Here is a 23,803-nt window from a genome sequence, read left to right as displayed (position 1 = left end):
TTTTGGGGGGCAGTTTAGAAATTTAAATTGGACACGTAACTTGACCAAACTCTTGGCCTTTTAGAAATATATTCGATGGAGATTCACTATGTACACCTTTTAAAGCAACAGTTCTTTTCCTAGGCATTTAGCCTTGAGAAGTCAGGTAAGTGTGTAAGCACCAGTGGGGATGCATTCTCACTGCAATATTATTTGTAAAAGTGAAAAACAGAACTTGGAAATGAGCTAAATGTACTTTCAAATTATTTGAGTAAATTCTAATGTAGTCATCAATGAGATGCTATGCAGGCATTAAAATGATAATGTATAACTGTATTTAGTATTTATAGTAAAAAAAAACAAGGAAAATAAATCTCCAATATATTAAGTGGAAAAAGTTTAAATAATATGTATAAAATAATCACTCCCTTTTCTTGGTAAAAAAGAAAAAAAGAAAGAAAACTGATGTATGCATGTATGTATGGATAGTTGCTCATTGTAATTATCTCTGGCTAGTGTGATATCCAACTTCTTTTGTATATTTGTCTATTGTTATAGGGAGCATGCACTAACTTTATAATAATTTTTAAAAGCAATAAAGATACTTCCATTTCGGAACAATTCTTCTTAAGAAGATTCTTGCACTTCTTGTAGGAATGTATTTAATGTCCCAGGTCTTTCGATCAGAAATTTCTTCCAATTAAGTGATGTTACGTGGATGAAAAAAGATGAAATATTTTTTTAAAAGGTGGCTTTTATTTTTCTTTCAATGTGTTCTAGAATATACTTGTGCTTAAAACAATTTGTTTTGTTTGTTTTATTTCTCTGAGTATTCAGTGTTGTCGGTGAAGTTATGCCTCCATAATTGGGCTCCACGTGCAGACTTGACTTTTACATTTTACGACTTAGACATTTGTTAAGCAAATTCAAATAACTGGTTTTCATGGCATTACATTTGGTGTGTAAGAACATAAGCTCTGGATAAGAGGTCAGCCACCATCTCACTAACAAATGATGTAGATGTCACCCTTCCAAATCATGTCGTGTTGTATATGGATTTTGTTGGCTTTAACATCGCCAGTAAGAGCTGGATTATTGAGCTCAATCCCAGTCCATCTAGTTTATAGATTCTTTCTTCGCACGAATCAATCCAAACAATCGGATGGGATCATCATGAACATTTTCCTCTATTTCCTGGCTCTCAAGTGGGAAATTGTCTACCGAAGTGATCTTGGAAAGGCTGGCATCCCCTGCGTGTAACTGCCCATCTTCATCCTTGTCTAACAAATCACTGTTCTCCTTCTTGGGCATCCTGCTCTTCCCCCCACAGCTGTGATCCAGTGAGGCATAGAGCATCTGTCCTTCCTCGGTTGCCTAAAAAGAAAGTCATGTTCATTTTTCATTGTTATCTCATTCTTGGATGACTGCTGGGAATTTCTAAGATCTGTGAAAAACAAGCAGCTGTTTCCTGGGCTTTGGCTACCTTGTTTTGCCAAATTGGATGACAACAAAAAACAATAGTCCACCAAGACTTTTGAATATAAAAATGCTTAGATGAAACTTTTGTGTGTGTATTTTTATTTGTTTCTTATACACAAAATATACATGAATATTTGATTTTTTAAACAATTTTATTTATGTATTTACTTATATGTCAGAGAGACTGTGCACACACAAGCAGGTTCCCTCCTTGTTCATCAGGCAGGAGCCCAATGTAGGACTTGATCCCAGGGCCCCGGGATCATGACCTGAGCTAAAGGCAGACACTTAACCAACTGAGCCACCCAGGCATCCCATGCACAAGCATTTAGATGGACTCTCCCCCTGCCTTCACCTTAGGTACCTCTTGCCCTGTGTTGCTTTCACCAAGTGACAATACTCAATTTGTTAAACCAGAACAAGTATAATAGGAAGGAATTAAATGAATCTCAAAATCTACTTTGCATATGTTTAATAACTGGTCATTTGATGGTACCCACAAGAGTCCCCACTTTTTCTACATTTCTTGAGATTTAGATGTATAAAGTACAAAGATTCAGAAGTGTAAAGATGACAATATCCATTTCTGTGACTGGCATCTGGCAAGAATTATAGTTTTCCATCTTCCCCCATTATTTTCTTCTTGCCTGCCAGACTACAGGTTCCCTTTGAGGTCACTTTAGGCTGGACTTAGAGATCTTTATTTCTGTACTTATAACTAAAAGCATTTCCAATAATGTATGTTTGGTCAACAGTTGGTCAACTTTATCAAGTGCTGCAGAATTCAAAGAATGTGAGTCCTGGGAAAGGATCACAGATTGTACACAAGTCACTTGTGACTTCCAGAGTGTGGTTTCAGCTGAGTGTATGGGTGGAAAAAATATAGCCAGGAGTAAAAGAATGTGTATCTATGAAAACAGTCAAGGAAAGTAAGAATCAGCTTAAGAATCAGAGAGAAACACAGGTAGAAGTCAAATTTTGTTGTTTTGTTTGTTTTTGTTTTTAAGTATTGGGATGATTTGTGCAGATTGGTAGGTAAATAGTAATGATTCTTTAAAGAAAAGATTGAAAATGGAGACAATTAATTGAAGGTGCAAGATCTTGAAAGCAGTAGAGGAAATGATGAAGAGCATAAGTTGTTATTGGCTTGGAAAAGGAGAGTGGATACTTCTGACATAGGAGGGAAAGGTTAAGATTGGTGGGAGAGGGGCGCCTGGGTGGCTCAGTGGGTGAAGCCTCTGCCTTCAGCTCAGGTCATGATCTCAGGGTCCTGGGATTGAGTCCCTTATCGGGCTCTCTGCTGAGCGGGGAGTCTGCTTCCCGCCCCACTCCGCCTGCCTCTCTGCCTACTTGTGATCTCTCTCTCTCACTGTCAAATAAATAAATAAAATCTTAAAAAAAAAAAAAAAGATTGGTGAGAGACTGGGACATGAAGAGGAGAGGAATAAGCTCACAATTGTGTCCCTCACTTTGTCTTATGATACAGGAACTCTATGGACTCATTTTCTTAATCAGGTTTCCTGATGAACTCTTCCTAGTTGATGGTAGATGTAGATATTGAAATTACAACTTGTGAACTGTGCCTATCATTTTTAAAGGGCAAGGAGCTGATTTCTTTTTCCAACAAACAGACACTTTACTCATAAAGCTCTCTGCATAATATAGAGCGCTCTTGTAATTGACCAAAGTAAGTCTTGTAGTAGCAAACTGGGTAGTGATTTTGATGATCATGATCATTCTAATAAAATGGAATTGAGCAAATATAAAGAAATTATGTTTAATTTGTGAAACTAAATTTGTGAGAATGATATAATAGAATAAAGGGTAATATCCTTAGAAGTATCTTTAAATACATAATTTATAAAATAGCAGACTTTTAAGACATTTTAAGCTTTGCACAATTTCCACTTGAGTAAAAACCAGATGCACCACAATTCATATGTAATAAGTAGCAACTTTTATTATGAATTTTCAGCTCTTTTAAAATTAAGGTGCTGTGAATCTCTACAATTCAGATGGTGTGGTTATATTTTAGCTTTCTCTAAGAGGTTTTCTATTATATTGGATTTAGCAAGTTGTATTAGAAGGCTTTTATACGTTTTATCTAAAATTTTTTTTGCCATTAATGGACCATCAGATGACAGATTTGTGCATCAGAAAGTGACTTCATAGTCTGTTTAAACCTTACCACATCTTGGTTTCTTAAAAACTTCAAGAATTCTGATTTCTTGGTGGATTCATATAGAGGACAAGAGACAAATTCTATCTTAGTGGGAAGTTTTCAAGATGTGACCCATCTTAGGGAGGAGAATTTTTTCTGTTAGGCAGGACTAAGTTTAGATTCTCTTTCTACTTAGTACCTGAGCGCTTTAGGGTAAGTTTTTCACCCTTCTCAAGCCTCTATCAAATGGGAGAAATAATGCTGTTTCCCTCATAAAACTCAAGACGATAATACATGTAAAACACATATGACAAGGCTGACACATAATGACCATGTAGGAAATGCTGGTGGGCCCTCTGACTGTTTCTAGGGAGTAGCAAGAGAACACATAACTGAGGGGACGAACTCCAGAAGGGAAAGAAAAAAGAACTCTTTTAACAGAAATTTGTAACATGTCAAAAGCATGCATATGAAAAATTATGAATGGTTTCTGGTAAAATCAGTGCTCTGTCTGAGGAAGTTCCTCCACATATGTGTGTTTGTGGTAGGAAAAGGAAAAACTATCCATTTCTTCTAGGGTCTTCATATATTTCTGCTTACATTTATGTCCTCCCTAACCCTACATAAGATATGTGAAAATCTCTTGCCATTAGCCCATAGCCATGGAACTTGTGTTAAAATTTATACTCAGTTGCCTTATAAAATAGGAATATGGTCTTTTATATCTAGTTAATTTATCTTTTAACTAAAGCACTGTCTCTGTCTCTGCCTCCCTCTTCCTCACTCCCTCCCATTCTCTCTCTCTTTTTTTCTCTCTCCCTCCCTCTCCCCTTCTTCCCCTGCCCCCATAAATTCCAATACCTAGGTCTTATGAGCATTATATAAGTATAAAATTTCATGTTTATCTTTGTGATATACCCAAATTTTTTTTCAATCTGAAAGAAAACACTTAGTTGATTAAGAAGAAAATCTACTTTTCCCTTTAACCTATTGCCTTTGTGATGGTATACACTTTGGACTTTTTGAGTGTGGTTCTGAGTACTGTTTATTTGCCTTTGAGGTTCCCTTTAGAGCTTAGGTCCCAGAACTTGACACTGAATTGGCCTGTAAAATCACAGACGGCTTCAGATACGAATCAGAATGTGCTGCTCTTAGATTCTTGAAACATGCAGCCATGCTGGGATCTAGGCTGAGCTTGACCCTTCATACAGACAACAAAACTCACCTGTGCAGGCGGGGTCACTTCTTGCAGTTTATTTGTACATCTCTCTGGTCGAGCCTTCATTTGTTCATAACAGTTTTCATCCACTGGTTCTTGGGGGTTTAAAAGATCATGATTTACAATGGAAAAATAAAAAAAATGCTGGCACAAATAAAAATACATGACCCAAACCATACTTAGCTGTACATGTGAAACCCCAAAGAATCATTCGACTTGTCTTTTTTTGTGGAGATGCAAGAAAGTGTGGAAGCACAAACCATTTTCTGCAGATCAGAATGTGAAGAAGTCTTTTACCCCAGAGAGTTAATAAAAGAACTCTTAAAAGACAAAAGAAGATCACTAGGGATAAAGACTATTATCATATTAATTTATGCCATTGTAGGACATGATGGGCTCAACTTCAGTTTCCATTTAAATGATATAGAGATCCGATGTGTTTGCTTATATTTGTGTGTGATTGCAAAAGGTCATGGCGGCCCAGTGCAGTGGCCATGCACAGAAGATTGCAATTTGGTTGCTTTCCCCATGAGCAAGAGGTTTTACTCAGAGACATTTAAACATCTCTCTTTTTTAAAAAGAATGTTTAGATCCTGTTTTTTGTCCCATAAATCAGTGACAGCACAGACAGGCTGTTTTGGGGGGTCTGGAGCTCTGTAATGCTGGTCCTAAGTATTTAGGGGTTTTGTGCAGTGTCCAATAGTCAGCAGACCTGAAGTCATTTCATCCTTTGGGAACATGCTTATTAAACCATCCATCCCTTTCTTCCTCCACATATGTGTGTTTGAAAGGGAGAAGATAGTGAGAAAGTGACTTGTAGGATGGCCAGTCACCTGGCAGAAATGTGGTTTGCACTGATTTGATCCCGTAGGAATAAAGATATATTCACTATAGTGCAAGTTATCTTATAATCAATCATTCAACCCCTTCTGAAAATTAATGCAGAGTGATGTTTTTCGAAGTATGGTCCATGGAAAACGTGCATTACACTTACCTGGAAATTTGTCAACTAGTAAATTCCTAAACCCTATTCCTAAATATTACTGAATCAGAATGTGTGGAGTGGCACCAATGCCCCCGTTAGATACTGAAATTGCAGATATGGTGGGCTTTGCACCACCAGAGTACAGAAGAATTGAAATCTCAAATATTACAGGTGGGCACAATGATGCTGCAGGGTGAAGCGGGAGGGCAAATTATTTTTAACAAGATAGTCCTAAAAAATAGTTCTGATTTCTCAGAGCATGGAGATTAGAAGATACTTTAAAAGGAAGGGGAAGACAAAGATTAAATACATTTTTAAAAATGAAATAAAATTTTGAATCCTTTAGTTATTCCTAACTTTAGGAGAATTGCATATTCAGAGATTTAGATAGCTTGGATTTGATATACAGAGATTCAGATAGTTTAGTCCGTTTCTGGAAATCTCGGTTAACCCCCAATTCATGAATGAATGGAAGCGCTTGAGAGTGCAAGGCTGAATGGGGTTAAATGTTAGCATTTAGCCTCATGGCTTCTCTCATCAGAGCTCTGGGATCAGATCATGATTGTCTGCCTTAAGGAATTTAGTGGCATTTTGTTTGGGGTGGTTGGGATGTTTCAAGTATTAAGGGATGCTGGGAATTGAAAAGTACTTGTTACCTAAGAATAAAAAAATGTATAAACTAGTCAGTGGTGATTTAGCTCTTCTCTTTACCCACTTGCCATCAATGTAGCCCTAGGTTCTTTGCTTAACAGGAGCAGTTAAAACAAGGGGAACCAGAGAACATGCTCCTTGTTCCAGATTGTTCGCTATAGATTTGCTTTTGTAGACAGCGCACAGGACTCTGTTTCCCTGAGCCATTTTCTGTTCTAGAAATAGCTTTATTTCATAGAATTGTGTGTGTCAGAATTCATGGTGATAGTCTTTTGTATTCACATTTCTACTACAGTAAAATGAGGAGAATATAGAAAGACAGGATGTTGCAATACAATTTATAATATGCAGCTTTGGAAGTGTATACTAAATAATATACTAAACATTATTGAATCTATGATTGTCATTGGGATATTTAAATGTGATTACAACCAGAAATAAGCTATCTCAAATGATGTGGAATTAAGGGAAGGGATATTAATTTATAGATAAATATAATTTCGGGAAAAATAAAACTTACCTGGGACTATGTCATCTAAGTTACCATAAATTGGTGTGTCTTCAATATAATATTCATCCTCCCTATAACAATGAAAGTTAATTTATCTTATTAGAATCCTCTTTACACATAGTTCTTTACTAATTTCTCAGCTAAATTCAATATGTGATTTCATGTTCTTGTTTATCCTCAGCCAACCAAGGTAGATATGTTCATGTACAAGTGAATGGATGCAAAAGTGCATGAATGCCTACGTGCATGTGTGTGTGTGTGTGTGTGCATACATTTGAACAGGTGTTTTTGGATTTTTCAGGAAATAACAATAGCAAATACTTATTTAGCATTTATGTTTGTCAGATGCTACTTGACCTTCATTTTCTGTATTCATTTATACCATTCTAACAATAATCTGACCAGACAGGCACTATCACATTCTCATTATATACTTAAGAAATTTGAGGCACAGAAAAGTCATATAATTTGAAGGTCGGAAGGCTAGTAAGCAGCAGAAGTGGGACTAGAACTGAAGTTATCTGTACTCTCAACCGTACATTGTGCTGCCAGTTTACTTGCCCAGAGTATCGTTCCAAATAATCCCCTAAAACTATGTTTCCTATATAAATACTAACTGACAATGATGCTTAAAAACTACAAGGCCAAAGAGATACTATAGACTCAGCTTGGCAGACGTCCAGATGTTGTAAAATGATTGATCACCTATTACACCCAGATACTATGCTAAATGTTTCGTATACATTATACCAAAGTCCTAGGGAAATTCCGCAAAAATATTATTTCCCACTTTATAGGTGGTAAGTCTGAGAGTCAGATAGATAGATTAACATATTTTCCCTGGCCTTATGTGTAACGCCAGCAATAAGTAAGAATTCTGAAAGCTTTTCTTTATGCCAGTGCTCATTCAGCACACAAAACAACTCTGAGATACTTTGTTTTTAAATTCCCACTGTGCCTGTAAAGAATCTGCAGCTCCGAGAGTTAAACAGTCCAAAGACAAAGACGGTGACTATCAGAGCTAGGATTGTACTGCAAGTCTAGTCCAAAAGTCCTGAATACTATTTGCTCTTGATGTTTGATTAAATTTCCTTACACCTTCATCTGAGAAATTCATTTAGGATTAGAGTGGACATCCTATCATAGCCACCACACAATGACAATGGCCCTGGTGACCAGCCTTCACAATGGCAGGCCGGGAACAGAGGAACATATCAGGCAGTGAGATAGCACTTCATAGCATTTCATAAAATAGGAGCAACTGCTTTAACTTTGAGATTACAGATCATCAAGAGCTGGAGGGAATTGCATGAAAAGAAAAAAGAACACTGATCTCAAGGCATAACACCTATAGTACTCCCTATGCTTCTGAAAGAGGACAAAGGATATGTAAATAGTAAGTAGGTATCCTTAAAAAAAAACAGATCAAATGATACTTGTATGAAATGGCTTGAAAAGTCCAGATGCTGGCATGTATTTCTCTTATCTGATACACAAAGGAACTCATCTGTAACCTTTCCTTTCATCAGTAATTCAGTACAGCTTAATATTGGAATATGGAGTGGTCCCTGTTCATGGTTTTTCTCTGGCTATGCTGACAATATAATAGCAAAATGTGAAGAATTTTTAATAAGACAATCCATCCATTTTCCTAGCTCACATAGATAGCAGATACAACCTGCAAATGATAAATCATGTCCAAAAAATGAATATCACTTCATTCCCTATGAATGAAAATAAGATGTGATTTATAATGCAGTGCCCTGTGTCTACAGACAGGTCTCAAATGATTAATCATCCCAAATAAAGTATTATAAAGGAACAGTTGCCTAACCAACAAATTAAAAAATATATTTTTACTTAGCAATGCCAAATAGCTCCAGCCTATTGCAAATATCTAATAAACTTTAAGCACAATGTTTGGTAGTGTTTTATGTAGAAGATTAGTTACTATCAAAAATAGATTAATAAGCCCACATCCCAGAGGTGAGTGCATCGCTCTGAACATGTCTGAAATGGCCCTCTGACCAATAAGCACAATTGCTGACACTCTAAAACTTAAAATAATATTAACTGTATCTTTTACTATTTTCTACTTTCATGTATATTTTCCTTAGTCCCCATTTTTAAAGTTTTTAATTCATCATTATTTTATTGTGAACTCTTAAATACTTCATTATCTAAGTAGAGTAAATAGGTAAATTCATTTTTTAAAAACTCATTACTTCTATCTGAGTGACTTTGGACATAAATTGTGAGTTTCAATTTCCTTATTTATAAAACAATTTTATGAAACTAATCGCTGTTGTTCTTTTCAATTCTGGAATTCTTTATTATAAATGTAGGGTTCCAATATTCAAAGAAAAATGAAAGATATTTCTATAAAATAAAACTATTTTAAGGGGCTGGAAAGCTGTCAGATTGAGGAAAAAGCAAGCTGAGGGGTCTGTTAAAAATTGATTTTGATGTTACCTTGATTTGCTTAATAGGTATTTCTTTAAATTGGCAGATATATGTGTTTGGGCTCCATTGTCATATAAATGCTATTTAAAGCCATAGGGAAAGACAAAACTACATTCTGGAATGAGTATATATAGATAAGAGGTTCTTTAGGTGAGCCCTGGGCACTCTGATGTCAAAGGTTCAGAAATCAGCAAAGGGCAAGGAACCACTGTTGAGGATGAAAACTAGAGATGAGAGGACCCAGAACCTGGAGAAGTAAGTGTTTCAATAAGAGAGTATCAATGTGTCAAATGCTACAGATGGACTGCATAGGAAAACACTAAGATTTGGCCATGTGGATTTCACTGGTGACCTTGACAAGAGCTGAGCTGGCAGATTAATGAAGGCACAAAATTTATAGGGTAGGTACGAGAAAAAAGAGAAGAGGAGAAGCCAGCAAATATGGACAGAATGTAGATGGAACTTTCATGTTTTACTATAAAGGGTACAGAGCAAAGGAGAGTTAGGTGTAGGAAATCTAGTATCAAGAAAGCTTTCTTTTTTCCTTTCTTTCCTCTCCTTTTCCTTCTCTCCTTTCTTTCAGGTATGAAACGACACTCTTACATATTGATGAGAATAATAAAAAAGGAACAATAGCAATAATGCAGGAGAGAAAAGGGAAGGTTGCTGGTGGCACGTGTCACTAAGTACACGCTCACTGAATTTTTGCTTTCTTTGGCAGGGACCATACCATGGGTATAGGTGTCTTGAACCTGGGGTGAGAGGGCCAAATACAGACCCCTGGTCCTGGAAAAGATTATAAACCTCAGCACTGGCTTTGTATGGTTGGAGACTAAGAAGTGAACCCAGTGGTGTTCCCTGTGAGGGATGCTTAATGGACTCTCAGAGCCATGATATCAAATACTACATAATACTAAATCTTTATTCTCTTTATCAGTGTTCCAATTTTCTTCTAGTATATCCACTTCTTTTTAAAGTCTATAAAACACAAGGCACTTATATTGCCAGTGCTTTGGAGTTCTTTTTTTTTTTTTTAAAGATTTTATTTATTTGTCAGAGGGAGAGCAAGAAAGCAAGCACAGGCAGACAGAGGCAGAGGGAGAAGCAGGCTCCCTGCTGGGCAAGGAGCCCAATGTGGGACTCGATCCCAGGACGCTAGGACCATGACCCAAGCCAAAGGCAGCTGCTTAACCAACTGAGCCACCCAGGTGTCCCTGCTTTGGAGTTCTTAAAAAGAAGGGTCTTTTGCCAAGGTTTGGGGGAAAGGAGACTAGCAATATCTACCAGCATGAAGAATTCTAAAGACAAAGGCAAAGACACTAAGAGCAGTGAAACAGAACTAGGAGCAACAAAAAGACAATCGAAACCTATCAATTTGGAACAATTGGGCAATTTGGACAATTTAGAATCTATCTGTACTTCTCAAGGTTTCTTAAGAAACAATACTTAAGAAGGGACTGGACATCTTGCAGTCACACGGGGATGGAGCTTGTACATTAAAACAAATAAACAGAAGGCTGGAAAACTTGGAGCTATTTTGGTCATAAGCATGGCAGTGATCAGTGAGGGCTTCATCTGTGCACCCACATGGAAGTCTCAGAAGTCTGGGAAGGCTACACAGTAGTTCTTTCGTTGGGACCCCTGGGTGGCTCAGTTGGTTAAGCGTCTGCATTCTGCTCAGGTCATGATCCCAGGGTCCTGGGATTAAGCTCCGAGTAGGGTTTCCTGCTCAGTAGGTAGTCTGCTTCTCCTTTTCCCTCTGCCCATCCCCTTGCTTGTGCTCTCTCTTTCTCTCTCTCAAATAAATAAATAAAATCTTTTTTTTTTTTTTTGTCTTCAAAAAAGTTCTCTTGTCATAAACATCCTCAGGTGAGGAGGACAATTGAGACCCTGGCAATCTGGGCCAGGGCGCTAGGGTAGTATATTAGTAAAGAGGGGAAGTGCAAGGAGCTTGCAGAGCTGCAGAAATCCAAGACATCATCTTAAGGTAGAAGAATGGCTGAGCTATGCCTTGCCATAAAAGCACCTTTCAGTGCCACCCAGGAACAGAGCAAGTAAAAACTGCTGGGAATCTGTCCTAAGATTTTTGAGAGTGACTCTGAAACTGAGGAATCATGATAAATTCAAAGTAGTCGTAAACCTGAACTGATTTCCTAAATTAGAGGATAAATATACAACAAATGGGCAGGAATTTTCTTAGACTTTAATTTTCATCTGATAAAGCAGTATCTTTTTTTTAATCAATTATGCTTTGTAAGGGAAGTATTACATTATAATCTGTATTTTTCAGATGATACAACTTAAATTCAGCAATGCTCATTTAGCTAAGATTACAAGCCTAGTAATTAGAAGAGTTTAATTAAAACCTAGAATTGTCTAGATCTCAAATCCATGATATTCCCATTGTATTATCCTCCTAACACAGATCAAAAGACCAGCATTGTGCACACTTATCTTTTAAATAATTTTTTAAAATAGTTTATTTATTTGACAGAGCACAAGCAGGGGCAGAGGGAGAGGGAGAAGCAGGCTCCCGCTGAGCAGGGAGCCCTACTCGGAACTTGATCCCAGGACCCTGGGATCATGATCTGAGAAGGCAGACGCTTAACCACCTGAGCTACCCAGGCACCCCTAGAATTTTTTAAAGGAAAAATAAAGTGGTCCAGGGGTAAATCCCAGGGAATATGTACCTGATTTTCTGTTACATGTAGATGCTACATTGTCCTTCAAGTGATCACATTTTTGACCTACAGCACAGGAAGGGCAGGGTTTTGGGGAAACAGGAAGATAAGATCAAAGAAGCATGGGTTCCTACGTAAACCAATGTTGAGTAGGGGCAGAGAGAGGGTTCAGTGGGGAGCCATAGCCTCAAACCACCTAAGAACTGAGGGACATCACTAATTTTACTTCTACCTAAGAAATTTTACTCCTACCTAAGAACTGAGGGGCATCACTAATTTTACTTCTACTTCTACCTTCTACTTAAGAAATAGCCTTTATTTCCACTTGCTGTTTTAATGTTGAAGTTTTAATAGCTGGAAATAGTTTCACATTTGTTATCTCCTGGAGTCTCCATGTCCTTCCTACAAAGGTGATTTTAGATCTCTAAATACATAATCAGAAATAGACAAGCTGTGAAGTACATACATAATTAACATGCCAGCCTCTTGTTAAAGATAAAATCTGCATTTTATATTCAAATTATGCCTAAATTGAGATTACAATAAATAACAGATTGCTAAATCCACGATTTAGTAATCTGCATCTTTCCATCTTTGCATCTCTTGTCTAGCACAACTCCTATTTGTTGAACAAATACTTACTGAATAAATGAATGTTATAGAAGAACCAATTTCTTTTTCATACTTGCCCTATAGGTAAGAGCTTGCTTACTATGAGATGGGTATTTTACCAATTTTCCCTCCGACTCTTGCCATTCCAACCCAAGAGTACCAACCCAATCTTTAGCAGATTGATCAAATCACTAGACTTTCTATCACATTGCATCTTAATTGCCTTTCAAATAACAAGTATCAAATCAATTGTCCAAGAGATTAACTTCTACATGGAAAATCCATAGAGGATTTTCTTTGTCATGGTGTTTGTTTTAACCAAATCAGCAAATCTCTCTTGATATGAGATAATGCATTGAAGATTATCTTGTTATAGAATTCAATGATACATCGCAAAAATAAAGATTTTCTTTTTTGTGTGAATCTGCCTGAAGCCTACATCCTGAATCTGTCAGAGATATTTCCACATGGAGAAAAATTTTAAAAAGACCTTTTAGAGGCTAACAGAAAGCTTATAATCTTATCCTACCCAGTGAGAAAGCTCTGTGTTTGTGAAAGACCTTTCTGCCTTTTAGCCTACCATTTCAGAAAGGTCTCGAAGAGTCCTCTAGGAAATTCTCTATATTTAGATGTGTTTTCATCCTAAAGGAGAAATCTCCAATCTAATAACACATTTGGGTCAGAATATACTGTGAAAGAAAATGAAAATTCTTTGCTATGATTTATGCCATAAACCTTCTTTTGTTAAAAAAAAGTCATACAAATTTCTCTGTAATTCAGTTAACAGGTATTAAAGAGAATACACTATATCTGTATCCCTATATTATTTTAGGGTTGATTAATCACATTTCCCCATTGGTTGACATTAATCTTAACAGCAGCATAGCACAAAGCATCCTTATCTAAGTATGTATGTATATATATCTTAAATTTTATTAGGTTTTGCCACACTTCTTTTCCAATCTGGCTTCTTAAGGGCCCCACAATTAAATGTATAATTAGACTACATTCTTACAATTTGATCTGATTCATAATCTAGGATATATCCAACTGATATTGACAAGAATTCTGTAGATACTAGGTTAAAGTCTCATTTTATCCCTTAACCAGCTCTCTTACTGACTCAGGATAAGTAAGTCACTAAGGAAGATAATAACATTATAGCTTTTGATCTTCAGAGAGAAATAACAGTAATTAAAGCTCACTTTTAATTTTATTTTTACCCAAACGTGACATCCCTGAGCCAAACTTATAAGTAATATAAAATTTGTTATGCCCCCTTATTACTTGGGAATCATAATACATAACTTATTTCTACATACCTGGGAATGTAGTCTTCAGGGTACCTGTACATGTTATCTGAAAGATATTAAAAATGGTCAAGTTAAAAGAAATATTGACATACATTTAAATCTTTTAGAGAATGTTGTGAGGAGAGCTTAGCTTCAGAGTCAGCTGATATCTCAAATCAAGGCACTTAGCCACCACCACCAGACATAAATATCTTCTTTGATTTGGCCCGATCATATATATTCTCTCTTGGTAATTTGAGATGGAAACACAAACGCAGCTTAGAGGTGACGTAGGGCCTGGATGTGTGGCCATTTTATGGGAGGAAAAAACCAAGCTATAAACATGGGGAACTCTACTAGTGCCTTTTCTGTGGGACAGTCCATCATGAGTGGGACATACTGTCCTTTCTGCCTTCACACGTCATGGAACACCTCTGCTTCCTTCAGTCAGATTTCCCTCTTTACTCTTGCTGATTTGAATAAGCTTTTCTTCCTTACCCAAAACAAACAGACGAATGAAAACAAAAGCACAAAATGAAACAAATCCTAAAAGGCTTACTTATTGATCTATATTTGAAGTGTCTGTTAACACTTCTTGTCATGTGAACAACAACATGAAAATTATGTTCGGAAGTTTCTCCTGTTGTGATTTTATCTCATCTACATGGCAAATAGAGGTAAGAAGAGATGACAATTCTAGGGAGAAGAGATCTGGAAAAAGTTAGGAACACAGTCTAAAAATAATCAAAGCATTGAGTGGCTTTTAAAAGAAACTGTATGCTGGTATGCAGTAACCATACTGACCAGAGATCTGATGTAGCATCATAAAACCATGAAAAAATTCTGTACCAAGTTTCAGAAAGTAACCCACTGCTGAACCTTGAAACTGGTGTTCAAAGGCAAGTAAAAGAAAGTATTCTTGCTTCAAATTAAATATTTTTATTCATTTTTGATGTGATTATCTTCTTTGTGCATGTTGAGTTTGAGGAGTTCTTTATAGATCTTGGATATCAGCCCTTTGTCTGCAGTGTCATTTGCAAATATCTTCTCCCATTCCGTGGGTTGCCTCTTTGTTTTGTTGACTGTTTCCTTTGCTGTGCAGAAACTTTTGATCTTGATGAAGTCCCAAAAGTTCATTTTCACTTTTGTTTCCTTTGCCTTTGGAGACATGTCTTAAAGTGGCCGATGTTGAAGAGGTTACTGCCTATGTTCTCCTCTAGGATTTTGATAGATTCCTGCCTCACGTTGAGGTCTTTTACCCATTTTGAGTTTATCTTTGTGTACGGTGTAAGAGAAGGGCTGAGTTTCATTCTTCTACACATAGCTGTTCAATTTTCCCAGCACCATTTATCGAAGAGACTGTCTTTTTTCCACTGGATATTTTTTCCTGCTTTGTCAAAGATTATTTGACCATTGAGTTGAGGGTCCATATCTGGGCTGTCTACTCTGTTCCACTGATGTATGTGTCTGTTTCTGTGCCAGTACCATGCTGTCTTGGTGATCACAGCTTTGTAGTAAAGCTTGAAACCAGGCAACGTGATGCCCCCAGCTTTGTTTTTCTTTTTCAACATTCCCTTAGCAATTCGGGGTCTCTTCTGGTTCCACAAAAATTTTAGGATTGTTTGTTTCAGGACTTTGAAAAATGCCAGTGGAATTTTGATCGGGATGGCATTGAAAGTATAGGTGGCTCTAGTCAGTATAGACATTTTAGCAATGTTTATTCTTTCGATCCATGAGCATGGAATGCTTTTCCGTCTTTTTGTGTCTTCTTCAATTTCTTTCATTAGTGTTCTGTAGTTCCTCCAGTACACATCCTTTACCTCTTTGCTTAGGTGTATTCCCAGGTATCTTATCAGGTATCTTATGGTTTTTGGTGCTATAGTAAATGGAATCTATTTTCTAACTTCCCTTTCTATATTTTCATCATTGGTGTGTAAGAAAGCAACTGATTTCTGTACATTGATTTTTGTATCCTGCCACATTACTGAATTACTGTATGAGTTCTAGTAGTTTGGGGGTGGGGTCTTCTGGGTTTTCCATATAAAGTATCATGTCATCTGCGAAGAGAGAGAGTTTGACTTCTTCTTTGCCAATTAGAATACCTTTTTTCTTTTTGTTGTCTGATTGCTGTTGCTAGGATTCTAATACATGTCGAATAACAGTGGTGAGAGTGGACATCCCTGTTGTGTTCCTGATCTCAAAGGGAAGGCTGTCAGCTTTTCCCCATTAAGGATGATATTTGCTGTAGTTTTCTCATAGATAGACTTTATGGATGAATGGATAAAGAAGATATGGTCCATATATACAATGGAGTATTATGACTCCACCAGAAAGGATGAATACCCAACTTTTATATCAACATGGACGGGACTGGAAGAGATTATGCTGAGTGAAATAAGTCAAGCAGAGAGAGTCAATTATCATATGGTTTTACTTACTTGTGGAGCATAAGGAATAACACAGAGGACACTTGGAGATGGAGAGAAGTGAGGTGGGGGAAATCGGAGAGGGAGACAAAAAATGAGAGACTGTGGACTGAGAAACAAACAGGGTTTTGAAGAGAAGAGGTGTTGGGGGGTGGGTGAGCCTGGTGGTAGTATTAAGAAGGGCGCGTATTACGTGGAGCACTGGGTGAGGTGCATAAACAATGAATTTTGGAACACTGAAAAAAAATAAAATTAAATTAAAAAAATAAATATTTACATTCAAACTTGAAAAAATAGTTTTAAGAATCTTTTTAATGACAAGCAATAGATTCCTAATGAATTATTGAGAGAAAATTGGGGGAATTTAGAGCACAATGTTAATAACTTAGATCAATATTATGAAGAAGTCTGTATCTGTTCATCAATAAATTTTCTTAGATATTGAAATCAATGGATGTGTGTATTATGATACTTATTATATTTTGACTGTGTATTATTCAACATGACATTGAATAGCAAAATCTTGCAAAATATATTTCTGTAAAAATTAAGCCCATTATTATCTTCCCCAATAACACAGAGAAAATAGTAACCAAAGGGTGATCTTTCAGTTTTCACATATAAAAAATATTGTGTTGGTAAGGAACTAGCAAAAATATCTCAAATGACTGAATTAGTCAACAAACAACTAGAAAGATTATTTTTAGTTAAATTTATATGTGACCAAGTTGAAGTATTCTCCAGAAGGGTCACTAGCAGAGAAACATTATTGGAACAAATTATTAAAATCATTATGTTGGAGGATAAAACAGACATGTCATATGTCAGTGTATTCAGAAGAATTAAAATATATATACAAGAATTTAGTCAAACTGTAACCTAATGTATTATGGAAAAGATTCAGGTTGAGATATCGCAAGATTTTGATTTGGGTAGCAGATCTTCAATGCATTTTACATGTGACAATATGCAAATCATTTTAAAACTCTGATTCTCGCTTTACTTATAAAGTAGAGATAATAATGCCTATAGCATGTGAATAGATACAGAAGATGAATGAAATAATTTTTGTTAAAAACACTTTGGAAAATGACAAAGCTGATTTTCAATATTATACATTCTAAATTCAATCACATTTTCAGCCACAATTTAATTGTCCTGATTGGAATAGAATCTCTTCATTAAATGCAGTAGCTGAAAACAAGCTGATGTAATTAAAATGCTATTTACAGATTTATAAGTAAACCTGGATTTTTACTGCAATGACCAAACCTCACTTCCGGCAAGAGGATTGTCACCAAGTGAGTGTTAAATGAAAAGATAAAAAATAAAGAATTTGAAAACAAAAATCATGATATTACTTACAGAGAATAAGAAAAAAAAATAGGCATGAAAAAAATAGGGGTCAAATGTTTGTGTATACAGACTAATATTTTCTAAAGACAATGTGGATTTTCCAGCTGGAAGTGCTTGAAGTGTGAATGTTGATGTCTGGAAGGTACACGAATGTGATACGTAAAAGCATAGTTTTTATTTTTTTTTAAGATTTTATTTATTTAGTTGACAGAGAAGGATCACAAGTAGGCAGGGAGGCGGGGGTGGGGGGTGGGGAAGCAGGCTCCCTGCTGAGCAGAGAGCCCGATGCGGGGCTCAATCCCAGGACCCTAAGATCAGGACCTGAGCCGAAGGCAGAGACTTTAACCCAATGAGACACCCAGGCACCTCTAAAAAGATAGCATGGAAAGAAAATTTTGTTGGATGTGTTATCAGTAGAGAGAAGGAAAACAAGGCTTGGACCAAAAAGCTTTGTGGGGGAAAAAGGAAGCAGAAGCAACTCTATGAAGGATATGATTTAATGATGTGATGCTTACATGGGAGGAAAAAAACTAAAACAGTGTGAGGAAGAAAATAAGTGTTGGGAAAAGGACATTATGCATCGAGACCAATCAGCATTCTTAAAACTGTAGCCTGAAAGTGTTCTTAAAATGTTCAAGGTCACCACCTTCTGTACTCCTCTTAGAATTTAAATGTATAATCTGAAGCTGGACAGTCTGTACTCGTATGGTTTCAGTAAGTTCCTTCTTATGGTAAGAAGTGTGGTAGCATATGATTTCTTTAAATAGAGGAGTGGTAATCAAAGGGTTAGAGGTTGGGACCAAGGAGAAAGGGCAGCAAGCTTAGTCTCCTGAAGAGCGTTGGCTCGTTCATGAAGGCTTATATGTTTATTTAAAAATAAATGGCATAATTTAGAAGCTACCTAATCAACTCAATGATATTTTTAAATATTTTTATTAACATATAATGTCTTATTAGCCCCAGGGGTACAGATCTGTGAATCGCCAGGTTTACACACTTCACAGCACTCACCATAGCACACACCTTCCCCAATGTCCATAACCTCAATGATATTTAGTAAAACTAAAAGCAGTTTTTATGTTGCTATGAAGCAGTTACATTTGCAAGATTCTGTGTGAGAAGAGGTGGGTGAGTTTTCACAATCCTCTCTGTGATTCAGATACAGACAACTTGCGGTCAGGTTCATGGTTGAGAGCAGGTAAGCAAACCTTTGCTTTTATGTTTTCTCCTTTATCGTGTTTACTCTTCCATGTGCAATACATAACAAGAAAAACAGCACATGGTCCAAACTCCATAATAACATTTTTTGATACATTCTTAATGTGAAAATGTGAAAAATGTGCCATAATTTTCTAGTGAATAGATGTACTGTTAAGACTTTGATGTATGAGCAAACCATACACTTACTTATCCTTCTTCTCAAAACAGAGAAGAAAGGTTGGATAAAGAAAATTTTTTGGATTTAAAGGAGGACAAAGCTAATACCTTCCTAGCAGGAAAAGAAATAAATATAATCCTCCTAAAGAACAGACAAAGAATCACCTAAAAATGTAAGGTTTATTTTGGGGGAAGGGAGAACTCCATTACAAAGCTTTTACCTAGCTAACACTGCTGCAGAAAACATCAAGGAGAGGCTTATCATGTCTATCTGATTGAATGTGGAGATACTGCGTTGTTGCTGGGATGGAGATTTTCTTTCGTAAGCCATTTAATACACCAGCACAACTTATTCACTCACTGTTCGCCATAGGTGGAGTCCTATCTTTCAAGTTTCTTAGCCACAAATAATAGCACAGAGATGCAAAAATAAAAAGTTCCATCAGGTCAGATAACGGGGGCATTGTGTTTGCAGACAGAGTGGCAGAAAAGCTGGCTAATGTCATCGAATCTCCTCTGCTTATGACAAACAAAGCCGGGAGGAGGCTTGAGCAGGATGGGACAGAAGTTAGTTTGCAGAGCTAATCCCAGAGCCACCTGTAGCCTTCGAGAAAGACAGACAGTGCAATACTTGCTCATGTGGACTAGCCAAGGGTGACGTTTATTACTGATTCTAGCGGAAAGACGTCAAGAGAACCTGGGGCACTTAGGAGAAGGTTGCAGTGAGAAAATGGGGAGGTGGGATGAGAATGAAGGGCATTTTGGCATCCATGAGCTCTGCTGCAAGGCTAATCTGAGGTTTGCACACTAATAAAATGCAAGACCCAGGCATGTTATTGCTTAAAAAAAAAATAATTTGCAGTAGACTAATGGTTAGAACCGTCTATGAAAGCCTATGGAAAACGCTCTAAAAGGTATCTGTGCAGGACTTCAATGGACACAACGTCATTGCTAAAGCTCAGGTTATTGCATAGACATGTTAAATGATATAGACATGGGGCAGGAAGTGACATAGGAGCTGGAGAGGACCTAGAGGATACAGAGGTGTACCTAGAAGATACCTCTGTATCCTCTAGGTCCTCTCGGGAGATCTCTCCTCTCTTTAGGTAAGGAGTCAGAGGAACTAACGTTCCCTGAACCTGACACTAAAATTAAATGGGGAAAGATGTAGTTAGGGCAAGCCCTTCACAAATACGAGTAGATGGAGGAAAGGAGGCACTGGGGCCATCGAGAGTGGTGTTGTGGGCTGTGCCCTGAGCAAGACTGACCTCCTCAGTCCCCAGCACGATGCTGAGGGATCTTTAGAAGTCTCATAAGAACCCTTGGTCTGAGCAGTGTTTTCCACATTTTGTAGGCAAGGAAACTATGAGAAACTATGTTTCTGGTACAAGAGGTCTCCCAGGTAAATATTGAAAGCAGCAGTCTAATTAATGGCAGTTGACTTCAAAAGCCATGATGTTAAGAACAAATTGAAAGAATCGAAATTAATTTTTAAAAATAGAACAATGAATATAATTGACTATTTCCTGTTTTTTAAAAATGGTATTTCCCACCATACTGTTTTTAGACAAAGTAATTTGTGACACGCCTGAGACATGGTTTGTACAATTGAAATGAAAAAAAAAAAAATCTGTTTTTTTTTTTTTTAAGAAAAAGCCTTTTTCTTTCCCTTCCTCCCTTCCTCCCCTCCTCCTTTCCTTTCGTCCTTGTTTTCTTTCTTAAAAAGTTAGTCTACTGTCTTTTGTTAGTGGTCAACTAACTGTTATAAGAGAACAACTTCCAAAAGGAGCCCATATGGTGGCAAATGGTATGAATACGGATAAATAAATTCCAAAGCACAAACTGCCAAAAAATGAGAACTGAGGAGGACACTTGTTCCTTGGTCCCACAAAGGGACTGGAGACTCCAGAGACCTGCACCGAAATCAACAGAGAGTGAAATATTAGTTCACATGGTTATTCTTGTCCTGGCTTCCGTCCTAAATTATTTCAACTCTATAGCTCTCAATTCACCTTTTTCTTTTTTAAAGGATTTTATTTATTTATTTGAGAGAGAGAGAACACAAGCAAGGGGAGGGACACAGGAGGAGGGAAAAAGGAGGTTCCCCACTAAGCAGGGAGCCTGAGGTGGGACTTGATCCCAGGACCCTGAGATCATGACCTGAGCCAAAGGCAGAGGCTTAACCCACTGAGCCACCCAGGTGCCCCTCATCTTTGTCTAATACAAGTGACAGTATTATCTGCATTCATAAAATATCTTAGTGGAGAAATTTAAATATAGTCATTTTAAGCGAAAAGTGTTGCTCTTAGCTCATTTTTTTCTATGACGGAAGCCTTTTTCAAAAATGTTAGAGGATGGGTCATTCATGCATCTGACTTATGAAATTTGTTTCAAAAAACATTTGATTTAAAAAAGAATTATTAATTGGGTTATGGACATTGGTAAATGTATGTGCTATGGTGAATGCTGTGAAGTGTGTAAACCTGGCGATTCACAGACCTATACCCCTGGGGCTAGTAATACATTATATGTTAATAAAAAATAAAAAATTTTAAAAAAAGAATTATTGAAATCATTGCTAATGAAAAAGCATCGCCTGCCTGGCATTTTAGGCTTAGAAATGATGTAATAGAGATCCTAAAGGAGTGTTGGGTTTCTGGCCGAGGATAGTTGGTACACAATGTAAAAGCAACGTGTGCTGGTGGGAACCACTTTGGACAGAGAATTAGACAGGACCCTTATCCTTGACTTTGTTATTGAGTAGACCTGTGACCTCAGCTATACCGCTTCACTTTCTAGTGCCTCTTATCTTTTTTGAGAGGCGTGACAGTAACACTGTCTTCATATTTTATATTTGTGTTATCCCAAGAGGATCAAGGACTCTCCCAGATTCTAACCATTGTCTAAATTAGCTTCATGCAGTTTTTCTTGGTCATGTGTCTAATGCAATTTTATTACCTTTGTTTTACTTCTCATCTGTGAAAATGTATTGACATTTTTTTCTATTCATTATAACCACTGAAATGTCCTGCTCCCAGAAATAGCTGGATTCTCGTATCTATCCATCCATCCATCTGTCCATCCACCCATTTACCCAACACACTTGTATTGAATGCCAGTAGTGTGCAAAGATTGTGCCATTGCTGGGCGTTGAACTATTTCAGTCATGTTCATGAGGGTGAGTCACATGGCCAAAACTTCTGACCAGCTTGTTTAAAGGAACAGCTAGCTGACCCCAGGAGTGTTAGAAAATAAGCTTGTGGGGCAGCCTGTTGTTTTGCCATTTTTCTTCTGATCCCAGTCCAGCTACCTGTATTTCAGAGGTTCTGACTGATGCTGAGGGGTTTGAGTAGGCTTGAGTGGAAGCTTGAGGATTTGGGTCGCCACTCTTTCCATCAGCTATCAGTGAGAACTTTTATAGCTGCTGCAGAAGAGGCTACAATTTCATGAGCTGTTGAGTTGGAAAAGGAAAACTACATTTTACCAGGACAATTCCTTCCTACTCTATATTTGTTAAGGCAGAGATAAAGCCAAGATTGGGAGTCTGTTTCTATTCTAATATGATGGCATTTTTAAATAAAGAGAAACCTAAGGGTAGAAAAAAAGTATCATATAGGATTCCTACAGATGAAAATACCCTACTTCATGACATTTCCTAAAATTGTCTTCTTCTGTAGGTTTTCCAGTGACTTGTTTCTATTCAAGCTGGTACCATCTGGCTACTTTTCAAAATGTCTTACCTTGTCGCTGCTTTTCCACATAGTGGGAAATATTGAAGATCAGTGATACAACCAGAGCTAACCCCAAAAAGGCTACAATTATCCAGGCATAAAACTGGCATTCAGAGTTTCCTGGAAACAAACAAACAAACAAAAAATACCTATAACATCATAGTTGCTCACCAATTTGTTTTGAATTCAATATTCCCACAATTAAAACCATAGTTTTTATTCATAATGAAGAACAAATCCTCTGCCAAGAAATTAATTACCATTGACAGACAAAGCTGCCTTACAGATTTCAAATGGGTATTGCTATTATGTCCCTGCATTCAGCATGGACAAAAGGAAGCAAGTTTCCCTCATTCTCAGTGTTGATGAAATGAAAGATGTTTTTAGTCTAGCTGCTAATATTTGACAACTGGTGACAGATTATTAAGACTTTGATTCAAAATGAAAATCATCCAAATTATCCAGAATGATAATTTGCCCTACTTTTTCCCTTTCTTTAATCTTCAGATATAGTCATATATACTTTTATTTATGGAAAACCACCTATCCCCTTCTATAAATAGTTATGCTTCTCTTTACCCTTGTGTAGAGATTCTTTTTTCATTCCTGAGCCATAGGGAATGGCTATGATAGGCAATAGCCCACAATAGCCATTGTGGGCTATTGCCTATCAGTTGTCCTTGGTTATTTATGGTAATCTTTACATGTATATGAGTGTTTTATAAGATAATGACCATGATTTTATGTATTTAGATATATGTATTATGTGTATATTTATGTATAATGATGTATAAAATACATTATATTTACATATAAATATATTGGTTTTATATATAATACATATATAATACACATATGTGTATACATATAGTCTATACCA

General features: G+C 36.9%; 1 protein-coding gene across 1 annotated transcript in view; it reads right to left on the bottom strand.

Annotated features, from left to right (window-relative positions):
* Positions 1-475: 475 nt before the first annotated feature.
* The window catches only part of LOC122910408 (T-cell receptor-associated transmembrane adapter 1), a 35,986-nt gene continuing 12,658 nt past the window's right edge, over positions 476-23,803 (bottom strand). Inside the window, exons 2-6 of the mRNA XM_044255033.1 lie at positions 22,933-23,043; positions 14,064-14,100; positions 6,995-7,056; positions 4,845-4,933; positions 476-1,353 (exon numbers count right to left, since the gene is read on the bottom strand). Of these exons, the coding sequence (XP_044110968.1) occupies positions 1,096-1,353; positions 4,845-4,933; positions 6,995-7,056; positions 14,064-14,100; positions 22,933-23,043 (557 nt within the window). The 3' untranslated portion in view covers positions 476-1,095. The remainder of the gene's footprint in view (positions 1,354-4,844; positions 4,934-6,994; positions 7,057-14,063; positions 14,101-22,932; positions 23,044-23,803) is intronic.

Source organism: Neovison vison, chromosome 6, assembly GCF_020171115.1.
Source record: "Neovison vison isolate M4711 chromosome 6, ASM_NN_V1, whole genome shotgun sequence".
Lineage (NCBI taxonomy): Eukaryota > Metazoa > Chordata > Mammalia > Carnivora > Mustelidae > Neogale > Neogale vison.
Note: the sequence above shows the minus strand (reverse complement) of the source record. Positions and strands in the feature narration are given on the sequence as shown.